We start from the raw sequence: 17,077 nt of genomic DNA, 5'->3' as shown, positions 1-17,077 counted from the left end.
TGAGACGGTGCCGAGTCCTGCTGAAACGTCCATGGTCTGCCACCGAAATGTTTGTCTGCCCACGGCTTCAAAGCAACCTCCAGAATACTTTCCCGATAATATGTCGCATTTACCTTGACGCCAGGCTCGATGAAAACGATTGGAGAGCGCCCATCTGCGGTTACAGCGGCCCAAACCATTATCTGTTGCGGGTGCTGCCTCCTGGTGGTCAATCGATGACTCAAATTCTCGTATGAACGGTCGGTCAAGTAAACCCTATCGTTTTAAGAGTTTACGAATTGCTCAATTGGAAAAATTTTCTCGTCAGAAAATACAATGTTCGGAAATTGACCGCTTTCGGCCAAACGAAGCAACTCCTTCGCTCTCTCAAGTCAAGATTTTTTTTTCGCGTTCACTTTTGGCAAAATGCTTTCTTGCGCTTGTAAACAATACAACTCCGAACTGTCATTTAGCAAATTTCTAGAGAGCTGATGCCCGTGCGTCAGCTGCGCGAGCGGTCTGAAGTTGGTTACACTTCGAGTGCCGGACCCTGTAGATACTACTTCCGGCTCCGGAATTACAGGGTAAACAGGATTTGTAGAGTTTGTTACATTAGGTCCGAACAAACTTTTCTATTTCTTTTCAATGACCAGTTGTTCTAGCGAATTCCACAGTAATATTTATGATGTCATGAGTAATATGAGAAAGGCATCATTACACCACTAGGTGGATTAAAACAGTTTTTTTAGATTAGCATCTTTCTTCTCATACAAACAGGTAACAGAAATGTCAAGCGCTTGGTTTGAGAAATGATATACTCGGCATCAGCAAGCTTTTTTGAACTACTCGAATCGATCTGATTTAGTTGGTGTCAATTTAAAATTTAAATTATTTTATAAAAAGATAAAAAATGAAAATATTTTCACGAGACTGTTTTGAGAAAAGAGAAAGGCATTATCACATCACTAGGTGGATAAAAAATGCAGATTTGCCAAATTATGCAATTTTTATTTGTATTTATACAATCCACATTATTATATATAGCCCGTTTATGCAATATGAAAACAATCCTACTTCCAGCTAATGGTGTAATGATGCCTTGTCTATAATCGTTAATTGATATAAATTCTTCTAAAATTTTATTTCGGAATTTCTGGATTCTGGATCCTGGATCCCAGGACGGGCATAACCAAAAGAAGTTTCTATGGATTGGAACAGTTTAAAGAGTTTACGTTTTTTGCATCGTCATATAAAACGAAAATTTGAAATCTTTAACACTTATCCGCCTATAATACTAGATGCGAAATTCGGATCCGATTACAAACTAATAGTGATTTATAGCACTATAAAACCTTTTATTAGAATCGAAGCTTGTGACAATTGATTAAAGAATCGTCATTTACAAATCGAAGTAAGTTCCGTGTTGGAGTTTTTGGCTACAATTTCCGGTACTTCCAGAACCGAAAACAGTGAACTTATATAGCCATAGTCGGTTTGTTTGACCATCAACTAACAAGTTCCTCACATTGGAATAGTTTTAGGTGTAGTATTGAAGAGTACTTTTATTTGAATCTAATTTTACAAAAATCGATTCTTTGAAAAATTAAAATAAATTGATAAATTGAGAAATTAAAATAAGTGTTTTGGAATGTTTGATCACTTTTCCCGGAAACCGGCATATCGTTTGGTTTGCTTAGTTCAAAATTTTCTTCATTCTTCAGCACTTTGTTATATAAATATTAATTCTACATAGTTATACAGAAACCAATCAACTTGAAGTGTTCCCGGTAAATGTGAAGACTAAAAGTTATTTATTAACTTTCGCAGTCAAACACTACCTGTTGAATGAACAGATAGTCACCAAAAACTCTGATAAGTCACCACTTGAAATATCAATAAATCGAATTTATTAACATTCGTTTCAACTGATCCCGCACAATTCCAGTGATACTTACAAACTCGGGTTTAATATTCCATTTGGAATAATTTGGCTATTAATGCTAGCGTTGCTGGAATCGGTAATCTGAGCCAGCTTAGAATTAAACAGTTAACTGTATTTATCAACCCGTTATTCCCCAATTCATATTTATATGACAATCTGAGGAAACACAGTATCATTTATACTTTGTACATTTTAGAGCTTCTGAGGCTTTAGGAAGTTTTGAAATTAGGAATCGGATACTATGGCCAGACCAGAGAAACCTCGATAGAATGCTAATCAGTTTGCTTTCGTATCGCGTGGGTTACAGACGTACGACATTGAGAAAGAACAGTAATTTTTAGGAATAATAAAAAATGAGATTAATGTGAATTGAACCTGCAATAAATGAGACTGTTATTTCGATAACATATCTCGATGAAAATTTTAAATACAGCTAGTGTTTCGGTGTTTATACAGCTCAAACAATAACACGATTCATCTGGTTTGTTTTCAAATGTGAAAATGTCAGATATCAGACTCCTGTTCACGTAGAAGATTGTAGCATAGCAGGCAGCTGAGTACGTGTCAGTTTCATCGACGTGTTCATTATGGGAATGTTGATCAAAAATTGATAAAAATTGTTACCTATGACAATCAGATGGCCACATGTCAATATTGCCAAAAAGCTGTTCACTACGGTAAGCCATGTGATAAACTGGACAAGGAGACAACTACACCAAATGACAACGGTGCTTCCTTCACACTAACCCCAAGCAACCCCAGTACACCTGTGACAGTTACCAACAACAGTGAAGAATCCCCTTCTACGAAACCATCCAACGTATCCCCTATAGAACAAAGTACACCAGCTGCAGTTAACAACTTACCCTCCAACTGCAACCAATGTACAACAAGGTGCATCTACAGCAACTCTCAACGAGCCCAAGACTACGATCAACAAGGAAAACGAAAAGAAAACGGAAATCACACACAACACACAACACAATGATGAGATAAACCGCGGACGATGTGACCCCCGATCCTCGTTGGATGGAAATAGAAACTCATCTCCCCCTAGAAAAAGGGTGACATCGAGATCCAATAGCAAAAAAAAATTTAAGTAACAAAAATATAAGCCAATCGGCCACGTAAAGCTTTTACGCATAAAGGTTAGAATAAAAATGTTTATTATAAAAAAAAGCCAGCCATTGAGCAGACCTACAAACTGTAATAGGTTTTACACGCAGTTTAGTAAATTTTTCAGTTTTATTTGCATTTGTCACTTTAAAATTTCAACGAGAGCTAATGGTAACCATTTCATTCAAATCTATGTTGAAAATTTGTTCGGCTGTCTCGGATGCAATGTTGTGAATTGAATTTTTAGAACTTTTGACGGCTTCGGTGCTTTTGGAACTGGCAACCGGGGTTCAGTGTAGCAGAAGTGAGTTTGTATGGTCAACTAATTAGACTGGCAAAGTAAAAGATTTTAAAGTCTTGTTTTCAAGGAATTAGCCTCTCTAAGCATTCACACTTATAAAAACATAATTTAAATTAAAGTTTTTTCTTATTTATCATCTTAAATCCTTTGTAACAATCGGGGATCTTGGAGAAAATGAAGCACATTTTTTAAATTTAAAAAATATGTTCCAGTTGTAACAAAACTTAAGGTTCCGATACTAAAAGTTGGCGAATATCGGTTAAGTTATCTCGGAAAGAATTGAGTGTTCATTAACGCGCACACCGAAATTTTACGATCTAGCCGAACCGAATCGATGGTGATTGCATAGCCAATTTTAATGGTGATTGCATGACATTCCTATATGACAAAGGCAACATCGCTCAATTTCAGGACTCGAGAGACTCTATTTATAGATATAAAAAAAATAGAAAGAAAATTTATAGATATAAAACTATTTCTAGTTTACAAACTTGACAACCAACATGTTGAAAAGCCGCTGCGAAGAGAGTTTTAGTCATGTTGGTGATTTTTTATGATGTGTACCTACTCGAATTAACTAGCTAGCTTGAGAAATTTTTGCGAGCATAATGTGACAAACTAAAATTAGCCAATGAAGTCTAACAAGTCATGTCCAGAGGGTGAAACCAGATCGCCCAGAAACGCATAGAAACTAGTAATGATTATGATGATGATGATCTATGACGATGAGGGATTTGCCTAATTTGCAGACGTGGGAACTGATTTTCGCTCTTCTAGTTGAGATCATAACTAATGAATTTTGCACCAACGTCGGCATGATTCGAATTAATTGTTAATTCAGGTTCTGCATTGGTCAATACTATCTGTCGTCAGTAGTTTGAATGCCTACTTGTGCAGTTTCTCAGTGTTACAAAAACCAGAATGCTAATGTGATTATTTGAGTGCATCAAGTATAAGTAGTTAAGGTTGTTCGGACAACTGGATCACCGTTCAATGAGTTAGTATGGAACATCATTGCAGGAGACCGACGAGAATCTTTGTACTTGTTCCAGCATAACACTGATTAAGTGTACTTAATTGGAAAGTGATTAATCGCTAACATATTAAGAAGATGTTTGATGACATTCTCTGATCATTCCAACTATTTGTTTTCTTCTAATTCTTATTGTGATTGTTATTATTATGATTATTATTATTATTATTATTATTATTATTATTATTATTATTATTATTATTATTATTATTATTATTATTATTATAATTATTATAATTATTATTATTATTATTATTATTATTATTATTATTATTATTATTATTATTATTATTATTATTATTATTATTATTATTATTATTATTATTATTATTATTATTATTATTATTATTATTAGCTCATAGTTTTTTATTACTACTTGACATAGAATAACCCCGTTGAAAATACATTGAAGCATTCGCATCGCTCATATGTAGTATTTTGCTTCAATCAGTAAGAAAAATTCATTAAAGCCTAATCATGCTCATTATACAAATTTTCAACTCATGCTCTACTCATCGTATATATTTCACCCCGGAATGAATTACACTATTGCCAGTTTAGCTTATGTTCTTTTGGTTTGATATTTCAAACCGGCAAATCCATGAGGCGCCTCCATGTGACAGCTTCTGGGTAGTTTGTTTGCAAACCATGTTTTGTCTTCTTGATTTGACACGACTTGTTACGCTATATTACCAACGCTTACGACTCGTCTTGAAAATGCTGTGGCCCATGCATCCATTAATGGTTTATGAATAACCGAAGTCAAAACAGTCCAAAGATATCGTCTAACGAAAAACATAATAAAGCCACAGAACTGTTTTGGTTCGGTGTCATATTTTTGTGACTGAAAATTTAGCAATGCGTGGTCATTTGAATGACGTGTAGAGAATCCCTGTTCACTTTTATGCTACATTAGGTGAATAGTCACATATAACACCGTTGAATGAGCTAGTTTAGCAGTTGTCGAATGATTTCTTTCGCTTTCGCTTGTATTTCTGACTGTCATGTCATATGAACTATTCTATTCTTGTTGCTTCTGGTTTCAGGAAAACTACAACAAAAACGATGCTAAATCGCTTTGGAGTGCTGCACGGGGCATTCCTGCTGCTGCTGATGAATAGTCAAACGTCGCTGATAATCTCCGCGAAAACGTTCAACAAAGACAGGTCGGGCGGCGTGGAAGCGATGAGCGGTCTCTGTCCGCGCTCCCGTGTTACACCACCAGAGGAGATTCAGCAACGAGCAGCGATCGAAGAGTGGTCCAACGCTGTGCCGGCAACGATCCTGATGGAAGATGAACCGGTGCTGATGGTGGCGAACGAAAGAAGAATGAGGTTAGTGACGAGCACGAATTTTGGCACACTTTTAAAGCCCGTTAGGGTAATTTGCCTATTGTGGGCATTACTTTTAGTACTTTAATTTCAAGAAAATCATGTTGTAACAATCTTGAAATTTTTCAAATTCATGCATTCATGCAACGTGAAATTTTTCAAATTCATGCAACTGTTTAATGTATCCTAACCTTCAAATCAAAATAGGAATATATTGAATATATTCACACCAAACCCGTGCAAAGTCTAACATCAAATGTACATAATATTTCAATTCCAGCCTCAAATTGAAATCTCATAATGACATTTATTTACAGTAAGGAAGAACAAATCATGCGAAGTCGATAAAATCTTTCAATTTAATGCATCCAGACATAAACTCATAACCACATGGAACGATATCATAGTTTGTAAATTGAAATTTTATTATTCTATTCAATAGACTGGGATTTTAGACTATTTAACTCAACAAAAAATTTTATCGAGATGGATTACTGAAACATCAAGCATCAAAAACTGTTGTCTTTTACGGCAATGTATCCTTCCCTTTCGTGATTTTCCGATATCGGATATCGGAAACCTTTGACCGCCGTATAGGTCCCATGGCTTCCCATGGTTCGATTTGGCTCAAATTTCTCATAAGAACTTTTTTTGAGGTTCTAAAGATTTTGGGCACTACCGGTTTGTGAAATTCGATGGTCACTATTTTCAATACAATCGATTGACACCGTAGTGCTTATTATAAACCTAATTATTTTAATATACACAACAAGCAGGTTTGTTTGGGAATAAAAAAGCATAACTTCATCAATTTGTAACCAGTCTTAAACCATATTTAGAAGAACTTCTCCGTTATATTTTTATCGTTTCTTTAAATGTCGGTTTGAAGTTTTGAACGCACTTCGTTCTTTAGCTCCGGAACCGGATTTAGGATTCGAGTAATATTCAGTAGCAGCCAATGAGACCGTAAGAGTATTAATTTGAGTACAAGTTTGTGAAAATTGTTCCAGCTGATTTGTGCAGGATTTTGAGACAATGAAGTGAACACTATTTCTGGTACTATTCTGGTACACAAACTACAATTTGAAACAGTTTCGAGTCCAATTTAGAAGAAATCTTCCATCTTTTGCATAGTCGCTGTATAAAGTGGTGTGAGATTTGAATCGCACTTCATCCTGTTGTTCCGGAACCGGGAATCAGATAAAATTCAATAGCATTGATACCGTGTCACTTGAATCTAAGTTTTTGAAAATCGTCTCTGCCATCTCTAAGAAAATGATGAGATTTCCCATTTAGAATTTTGGCCGATATTTCCAGTACTTCCGGAAATGGGAAATATATCCGAAATCGAATTTTTTTACAACCTACTCACAAGACATGCACAATATAAGAATTCAGAATGTTTTCGTTTATTCTTCACCATATATGTAAACATGCTGTTGAAATGGATTTTTTACTTACCGTCCTGTAATTCCGGAACCGTTAGTCGTATCTAGATCAAATTCAATATGGGGTTTTAAGACTTATTATTTGAATGGTACTATGTTAAAATCGGTTTAGTCATCTCTGAGGAAATGAAGCGCATATTTTGAGTAAATTTTTTACACATACTATCTTGTAATTCCGGAACAGGAAATCGGATCCAGATAAAAATCACTACTGTTCTATAGGAAAGTTAGACTTTCAATATCAACCAAAGTTTGTGAAAATCGGCCCCACCGTCTCCGAGAAATAAAGTGAATATTTTTTGCATATATTATGCGATCTCGGTGAACTGATTCTATCCACATTGACAGATGAAAAATATGATTTTATCAAACATACTCAAGTGATATTAATTGACCTCAGCATTTGTGCTTCTTTTGCTGAAGATGTTTTTTTCTATTCTTGAATTACTCGATCTACACCTTATTGCAAAAGACTGCCTGCCGGCAGTAACTCCCAGTTCGAGTTTGTTTTTCATCCAACACAGTCGAAAATTGGTCGAGACAACAGAAATTTATAAAATAATAGCAAACAATAGGACGCTTTTGAAATGAGCAAACCTGGCACACAAAAGTCAGGATCTTGGCCTTCGTGATCAAATTTAATCAACACTGATTTCAAGAACGGCAAAGTAAGACCAACAGCAAACGAAATCTTTCTTACAAATCCAATGGTGTCAAGTATGATAACGTTAAATACGAAATCGTTGTATAGGTGGTATACAGTGCACATTAACCCACTAAAACTAACTTGGATTCTGACGCCTCGAGCACTACTTAGAAAAATAAACAGCATAAAAAGGCCCAAAACGATGCCTCCGATATCATCGAAAATAACTGCGGCGAATAAAAAATGGTTGAAGATGCGATTTGTGAGCCAACGACCCCCAAGTCCGGCTGTAGAGGCAAAAGAAAGCCTCTCATCCGAGAAAACTGTTAACAAGTTCCAGTAGAAAGTTTTCTTTTACAAGGATGATATTTAATTACTAAACGCACAAGTGACGAATTAGTGGTTTTTCCATTGATTATATTTACACACTATGTAACATGATACATCGACTCTGTTTAGCTTCAAGGATCGTGTGCCGTTTAAAAAAATAAAATGGATAAAACCCTGCAGTCTGAATTTCCCTAGATTTAAAGTTCCTGAATTACGTAAATGATGAAATAATCATATGGTCGCATTTTATTGTTATTCAGTAACAATTGATGAAGCTATCTAAGAGATTCACTCCACCTATGTGTGCGTTGTACGCTTTAAATGTCATTCTATAAAATCTCTTCTTTGCGTGCAGATGCATCCTTCTTCGTAACAGATAAGTTTCTATCGGTAAGTTTCGGTTTTTACAGTCGGCTGTCCCTTACTGGCCCGAGGGAATAAATATCTTGGTTGGTTGGATGCATTACAATTGAAGTAAAGAACTTATCGAGAAATCAAATATGATTCATATTGTGTGGAACGGTTTGTACTAGTCGTATAAAAAGATCCGAGAGGCGAATGACCACAAGGTTAGAACTTCTACAATAAAAAAAACAGGATGAAACGGTTTTAATCTATCTTGAACTGAATTATCTTGAGCTTGAAACATCTATAATCGTTTAAAAAAACAATAGGCTGATTATGCTACCTTTCTCATAACCACCAAAATCATTCTTCTATTTCTTGAAAGGAAGAAAACAAGTGAGTCGACCAAAAATAATTTTTACGCTTATGGTATCACTTTGAATGACAGTTTGGAATTTTAAGCACTCAGTTGTAAATTTATTAAAACGGGTTCATATCATATCTGAGAAATCGATATGAGTTCCGTATAGCAGTTTTTGGATACTGGTACTTTAGGTAAAGTAGGTTTGCTTTGATATCTGCCAACAAGACCTACAAATTGGAACAGTTTTGAGTCCAATGATGGTTAGAATATTTATACACTAATGACGTCGGCGAAAGACCAAACAGCTAAAACCTCGGATAACATTCATCATTCATTATACACTCATGTACCTGTATTTTCATAACCGGAAGACATGCGGATAAAACTCAGGAACTTTGAATAAGACCTACAAATTGGAACACTTATCGCCCTACAATCAGATATATTTTGAATCAGTTTGTTTGGCCTTCGATAAACAAGATCTGTACCCTGATTTCGTTGGTCAATTTTAAAACCTTTTTTACATTGTCATTTATAAAAGCTCAATGTAATTTCGAAATCTTAAGTCGGATCCGAGTACAATTCGATAGTAGGCTGGGTGACTTCAATACTTTTTATTGGAACATAAGTTTAGGAAAATCAATTGCGCCATCTTTAAAAAAAAAGCATGTTTCATTTTCTTTATGACACATATCACTTTGTTGTTCTTGAACCGGAACACGGATCCAAACAAAATTCATTTGCAGGCTATGGGATTTTAAGATCTTCATTTAAATCTAATAGCGTTTTTGTTTTCAAAGGTGGTAGTACACCGGTGTAGCGCAGAAAAGGATGTCTTGATTATATCCAATCAACAAAAAATGACATAAGATGAAAAGTAAAACAAATGTTTTATCACGACTTCACTGCCATTTTAGAAATAACCTGGTAAGATAATTTAACATTTGCTACATTCACAGATTCACACGATTTTTTGTTGTTAGGGTAAACTTGAGAATTATTTTTATTTGCGATATTTATTTTATGATAGTGAGACTTCGTGAAAATTTATAAAATTATCACCATGTCATTTTGAACAAATCTGCGCATTCAAGGATTACTGATAAGATACTTAATATTATTCAAGACCATTACATACATATTTACGACTCATTAATGTAAGGAGCGTTATACAAAAATTACAAACAAATTGGACAAATGATCGAGTCATTACATAATGATTATTATTCATGGCAAAATTTCAAAACATGAAAACATTAAAGTATCTCAGAAATTACTACATGGAATGAAAAGTCCCGGGCCTCTTACAGAAAACCTGCGAAAGGAACCAAGCCGGTGGTGTTTTCTTCTTTCGTACCAGCACGTACCGACGCGTACTGGTTCCGCAATATCATTTTGAATGACGATTTGAATGTTTTAACTCTTCTGGATGAAATTGCACATTATCTCTAAAAACAACGAGAACTTTAATTTGAATCATGATTTGTGAAAATCGGTTTAACCGTTGCTGAGAAATCGAAATGAGTTTCGTTTTTGGAACTTTTATTAACTATTATCGGACCCCGGTGAACGACCGAAATGGTTGAAGCCAGGGTAAAATAAATAATATAAAAAAAAAACTATTATCGGTGCTTTCAGAGACGGAAACCGTAGAGTAGTAGTCCCAAAGTAGGTTTACATATCCACTAACTAAACAAGTCTCTCAACTAGATGAATTTATCAGCAAGTTTTATAGAAATTTGTACTTCGTTTCTCTATCATTTGTGAAAAAATACTCATGAAATTGAACATTTTTCACTTATCGCGCTGTAGTACCGGAACCGGATGTCGGATCTGGATCAGCTTTTCGGGGGCTTTTTTAAGATAAGATTTAATACCTTTTAATTGCATCTTAGTTTGTGAAAATCAGTTAAAAAGTTTCCGAGAAAAAATAGTGCGCATTTTCTCTTTGATTTGCACATATGACCTTGTAATTCCGGAGCCAGAAATCGGATAAAAATGAAATTCAATAGGAAGTTATGGAACCACAAGGAAAAATGAAAGTTAGTCTAAAGGGAAAGAGAGCGGTGAAAGATAGACAGGATTATTGAAGCTACCGTTCAGAAACGAATTCATCTTGGGTGCGGAAGATCCGTAATCGTAGGCGTAGAATTTCGGTGTGCAGTCTGGTCGATTGTTGATATCTGGCGTGGATTACTCTGGGTGTACCTATCGCCTCGTGGTTGCGTACCACTATAGGTACGTTCGGAGAGCGTTGGTTATCGGATTGTACAACTCGGCTCCGGATGCATTACACACTACACGTGACCACACACTACACGTGATCGTAGTAATAACCATGCTATAATTCTGTAAGCTAAGAATCGACAGTGAAGCCTGGATCAGGGTCATTTCGCCTAAAAACCATTTCTCCGAAAGCCATTTTGCCGAAAGGTTAATTTCGCCGAATTCTTTATAAGTCTTAATATCGTGATTGGAATTGATTAAAAAAAAGACAAATGAAAAATGATTATGTTTACTCCCGTTTTATTGACCTACAATCGCACTTCTGGAATAATCCAGTAAGATTTCAATTTTTTTTGTAGGTTTATTCATGATCCTCAAAACCGAATTCCCAAAAAACTTGTTCGCCTTATTAGTGTATCTACCAAGCAATTGTTTGCGGTATTTGCCGATAACTAAATGCAAATGAAAAAAGATCTAATTCCCAAAAAACTTGTTCGCCTTATTAGTGTATCTACCAAGCAATTGTTTGCGGTATTTGCCGATAACTAAAAGCAAATGAAAAAAGATCTAATGCGTCTTCGCCTCATAGTTTTCGTATGCTATCCGACCTCGCAACCGCTCGTTCGGACCTAACTGTAGCAAAGAAACCTAGCTTTGAGTAGACCGGGCAAACGAGGCTGTTACAGGTTTGTAAGCAAGAGGTTGCCGCATCCGACGGCGTTAAATTATGTAATGTATTCGAAATAACCCTTTCGGCGAAACGACTTTCGGCGAAATGATCCATTCGTCGAAACGATTTTCGGCGAAATGGCACTCGACGAGATGGCTTTCGGCGAAATGACGAGCTCCCGTGAAGCCTGATGAAATAAAAATGCCAAACTTCACAAAAGAAATGTGTAATGCCAAGACTTTGACCTTGACTTCGATCCAATTCTCAAAACCACAATCAACGCTAGACTATTTTAGAGGGCCGAGTGTCATATACCAGTCATATACCAGTAGACTCAGTTCGTCGAGTACGCAAAATGTCTGTGTGTGTATGTGTGTGTGTGTATATGTGTGTATGTGCGTATGTGTGTATGTATCGTTTTTTTTCACTAACTTTTCTTGGAGATGGCTGAACCGATTTTCACAAACTTAGATTCAAATGAAAGGTCTTGTGGTCCCATACAAAATTCCTGAATATTATTTGGATCCGACTTCCGGTTCCGGAATTATGGTGTAAAATGTGCAAAAAAAATTTGAAAATAAGTGCAGTAACTTTTCTCAGAGGCTGAACCGATTTTCACAAATGAAAGGTCTTGAGGTCCCATACAAATTTCCTGAATATTATTTGGATCCGACTTCCGGTTCGGGAGTTATGGGGTAAAATGTGCAAAAAAATGAAAATATGTGTTCTAACTTTTCTCATAGATGGGGCGACCGATTTTCACAAACTTAGATTCAAATGAAAGGTCCTGTGGTCCCATACGTAATTCCTGAATTTCATGCGGATCCGACTTCCGGATCCAGAAATATAGGGTAAAGTGGGTTAAAAATTGCATTGTATTTGAAAATTTTGAACAACAAAAACAGCATATTGAAACAGGTTTTGAACCACATATTTTTTTTTGCAAGCAAATGATGTTGTGTTGTTATAAAAGTACTTTCATTACTTTATATGCATTTTTCTGATATTTACGTTGTAAGTGTCGAGCTATTTGAATGTTTAGCTTAAGTAGTGAGAACTCTGGTGTACGGTCCGCATAAGAGAAGCGTGGGGCACGCATATTCATCAAAAGCGCAATTCATCGTTAAAATTTAGTTATTCCTTGCTGCGAAAAAGATTGTCATAGCAAGGCCATCGCTACCTTCTATAAATTTAAAAATTAAATCACTAGCACGCATCAGTGGTTACTTGGGTGTATTTAGGCGAGAGCGCGTGAGAGCGATTCGTGCGAAGAGAATGTGTTTCACTCGCGCCAGCTGCTTTATGCCCCGTTTACACTTCTGCTGGCTGCCAGCATGCTGGTGTCAGTGTACTGCCCTCTTAGGAAAAAAACGTTCAACGGTGGTCCTTCGTTGGTCTAATACTTTGGATCATTGGACCACAGTTGAACGTTTTTTCCTAAGAGGGCAGTACACTGACACCAGCATGCTGGCAGCCAGCAGAAGTGTAAACGGGGCATTAACCACAAGCACACGTCCCCAGTGCTTTAACCACAAGCTTCTTGCATCCCCTGTGTGAACAAGAATCTTACACCATTGCACAGTGGTCCGGATCCACAATTTAGGGGGACAAAAACATTTGTGGCTAAGCCTTATACTTTAGAGTTATGATGTCTTCAGAACAAATGATCAGTGAAAGATAAGCCATATTTTGAAGCATATGGTATTAGGGTGGTTCTAATTATTAGGGTGATCCAAAAATTATTTTCCGTATGTGTTGAGATAGAGGACTGCATCCTTTGGTAAAATTGTAGGAAAACTTATATCAAGCAGCTTTGCCGAACACACTATTGTAGTATCTCTAACGGTTTCAGTATTACAGCTATTTTAATAGAGCAACTTAGGGTGTTCCTAAAAAAATCAGATTTTTTGCTCTAGCTTTATTAATTTTCACTTCTCGATTTCGGTGTCTTTGAATATCTTTTAGAGTTTGTTGAAACCAATTTTTCATGACCCAATTGTTGTTCCAGATTATCCAGCCTTCTTGCTCAACAATCAATCGCAAGGGAACCAAACAAATAGCAAATAATGTACAGTAAGGAAGCGCAAGAGAGTCGAAATAAGTCAATTCGCAAGTATAGGCAGTTCCATCCACAGAACTTCAATCATTTAGTGAATCTCGAGGATGTATTCAAACTATTTCTTTTAACGTCTGATTCTGTAATGCATTATCGAATAGAGTAACAACGTCCTCTATCTCAACACATACGGAAAATAATTTTTGGATCACCCTAATAATTAGAACCACCCTAATACCATATGCTTCAAAATATGGCTTATCTTTCACTGATCATTTGTTCTGAAGACATCATAACTCTAAAGTATAAGGCTAAGCCACAAATGTTTTTGTCCCCCTAAATTGTGGATCCGGACCACTGTGCATTGGTATCACTCTGGTGAAATGCCATCACTGCTCAAGAGTAATATCTAAATGCTTTAATACGTTTTCTTTTAAATTGAGATTTGAAGTGATTTATATTTAAAATTAAAGTGTTGCATCGTATACGGCGAAATTAAGTGTAAAACACTTCTGCACAACTTGCTGATTTTTATCCGCGTACGAATATAGAGACCAGTTTAACTCAAGACTACCTTTATAAAGGGCGGATTTATTATTGCAAGCATTTTCTCCAAATCGTTGTAACTCAAAAGCAGTATACAGTTCATTACTGGTATGGAAAGAATTTGTGAGAAATCAACAAAGGACTCAATAAACACCAAAAATAAATGCTTTAGAATTAAGAAATTTAACCAAAATACTGAAAAAGGCACTCATAATATTTTTTTAACAATATTTTTGATCTGAGTTGTTTGAATTTCATGTCTAAATATCGTGATAACGGATACTTCAAGGATAAGAGTCAGTATGAGGAAATTTATTGTTCTTGACATGGAAAATCATATTCTAATGATTAAATGACTATTTTCACGAGCTTGAAGTTTCGCAAATGCATTTAAATTGTTTTAGCAGTAACTCCTTCTATTTATGAAAATACTCTAATCAAATTAATGTGAAATGTTCGTTTTAATAACGAGTTTCATATAAAAGTATTGTAGAAAATAAAATGCGCTTGATTTTTTCTAGTTCTTAACAAACCGGTCTACTTGCGTTTTAGTGTATATATTTTTGAATACCCAATTAATTTCGTACAACTTTTATAGAACATCACTTCTATACAAGTTACAGTTTCCGAGAAACAATGATTTAAAGGAAAAGGGTTATGGATCGAAATTTATTGGGTACTCTAAAGACTTCAAATGGTGCGTTTCATTCCGAACTGATCAGTTCATGACAAGGTATGCTTTCAATAGTTACACATGGATGGAAAATGATACGGAAGTACTTAACAATGACCTTTTGCAATTACAACATGAAACCATCATCTAAGCCAAATAAGAAATATTAGAAACATAGATTTAAGTTATGAGAATCGACAGAAATAACAGTTTCCGGATTTACCTTGGTACGAATATCTATATATCTTAATATTTTGATGTGTTCTGGCATTAGGAAGTCAGGTATATCCAATATTTAATACACATTTTTCAAAATAAAACTATATTATTAAAAATTGCTTAGATCACTGACTGCGTAAGTTTGGCTCCCTCGCCAGGATGAGCGTATAAAGCTTCATATTCTGCTTGCAACTGTCAGTAAAGTTCTCGAAAAATGCACTTGCTGCTAATTTTAGAACTTTTATGAGCTCAAACCATCGAACGTGCCGATTCTCGCGTTCCGGAGATTGTGTCCGTGTTGAGCGAGCGCCATTGGAGAAGAAAAAGCGATTCATCACCACATTCAGGGGGAAGTTACTTTGGAAATCGACAGAGTAAGGAATCGTACCCCATTGTGGGTTGTAAATGTTTGTTTTGTAATTCCACCATGGTGTTATTTTCCATGCTTCGTCATCGCTTCCTGCTTCTTTATTCTTATATGAATGTAGTACGGACAAAAGAAACGGTGTGGACGACGATGATCTGTTCAAAGATGCCCGTGGGCCGTAGGTAGGAGTAGTTTCATACAGGATCTATAAAACTAAATTAATCATAAGGAATGCTTTTTCATTTCGCCAATGGGATAAACTGTCAAGCTACTCATATAAGTATTACAAGTTAGAGAGAAAATTGAAATAATAATAAAATAATAAAATCTGATCTGATACTAAGATCCACACTAATTTAGGATTGGACTCAAATTATAAAACATTAGTGAGCTTATTTGAATTACCGTTACACATAAAAAAAACGTGATTAATCCACCTAGCAGTGAGATGATACCTTTTTTTATCAATACGCATGTGTTTTTGCATGGATATTCTTAGGTGTTTTAGTTCTCATGACATTATTTTAATTATCGTCGTTTTATACGGCAAATTGAGATTTTAATCACTCATTACCCTGTAATGCCGAAACTGCAAAACATATCGAATTTCAATCTTAGCGTGCGACAATCGATTGAACATTCCATGAGATGTCGAAGTAAGTTCCACTTTAGAGTTTTTCGTCATTATTTATGGTACTTCCAAAACTGGTATTCAGGAATTAGCATTACGTTACGTCAAACAATTAACATGAAATTTATAAACTCATCATCTGTAATTCCAGAATCGGATAAAATTCACCAATTTTGTATGGGACCTTAAGTCCTGTAATATTTGTTTTTCAAGTTCGATTTGGTCTTTTTTGAGAAAATGATTGAGCTTTGAGAATCGATTCGATACTGGAACCGGAATTCTAAAATCGGTGTAGCCGAAATCAGTTAAATTCACCTGAGCAGTGTGTAGACATCTTTGAGAAATTGTAGTGCGAATTAAAATTTGGGGGTACATTCCGAATCCAAAAACGAATACCGCTCAAACTGAAATAAATTTATTTGGTAATCGACTATCCAAATCTGCAAACCCGATAAACCTGATTAATTTATGTGAAATGGACATTTTTATACTAATCACCCTGCATTTTCTAAACCAGAAGTCGGATCTGACTAAAAAGTAAGAGGTTTTATAGGATTTTAAGACCTCTCATTTGAATCATAGATGATTCTTAGATTTCATTTGAATCTTAGATCGGTTCAGCCATCTACGAGAAAAATTAAATGCATTATTTTAATTTCGTTTCACATATCATCCTGTGGTTCCGCAATCAGAAGTCGGATCCAAACGTAATTCAGGAACCTTGTTTGGGAGTATACGACTTTTCATATGAATCTGAGTTTGTAGAAAACGGTTTAACCATCTCCGAGAAAATTGAGTGAAATTATTTGTCACACACGCATTTGCGGATCTCGACGAACTGAGTCGTATGGTAT

At 35.6% G+C, this 17,077-nt stretch overlaps 1 protein-coding gene across 1 annotated transcript in view; it reads left to right on the top strand.

The window, feature by feature from the left end:
- LOC131435764 (protein NDNF) overlaps positions 1-17,077 on the top strand; it is a 57,143-nt gene that overhangs the window by 8,780 nt on the left and 31,286 nt on the right. Inside the window, exon 2 of the mRNA XM_058603951.1 lies at positions 5,418-5,705. Within this exon, the coding sequence (XP_058459934.1) occupies positions 5,418-5,705 (288 nt within the window). The remainder of the gene's footprint in view (positions 1-5,417; positions 5,706-17,077) is intronic.

This window comes from Malaya genurostris, chromosome 3 (genome assembly GCF_030247185.1).
Source record: "Malaya genurostris strain Urasoe2022 chromosome 3, Malgen_1.1, whole genome shotgun sequence".
Taxonomy (NCBI): Eukaryota; Metazoa; Arthropoda; class Insecta; order Diptera; family Culicidae; genus Malaya; species Malaya genurostris.
This window is presented reverse-complemented; position numbering and strand designations above follow the sequence as displayed.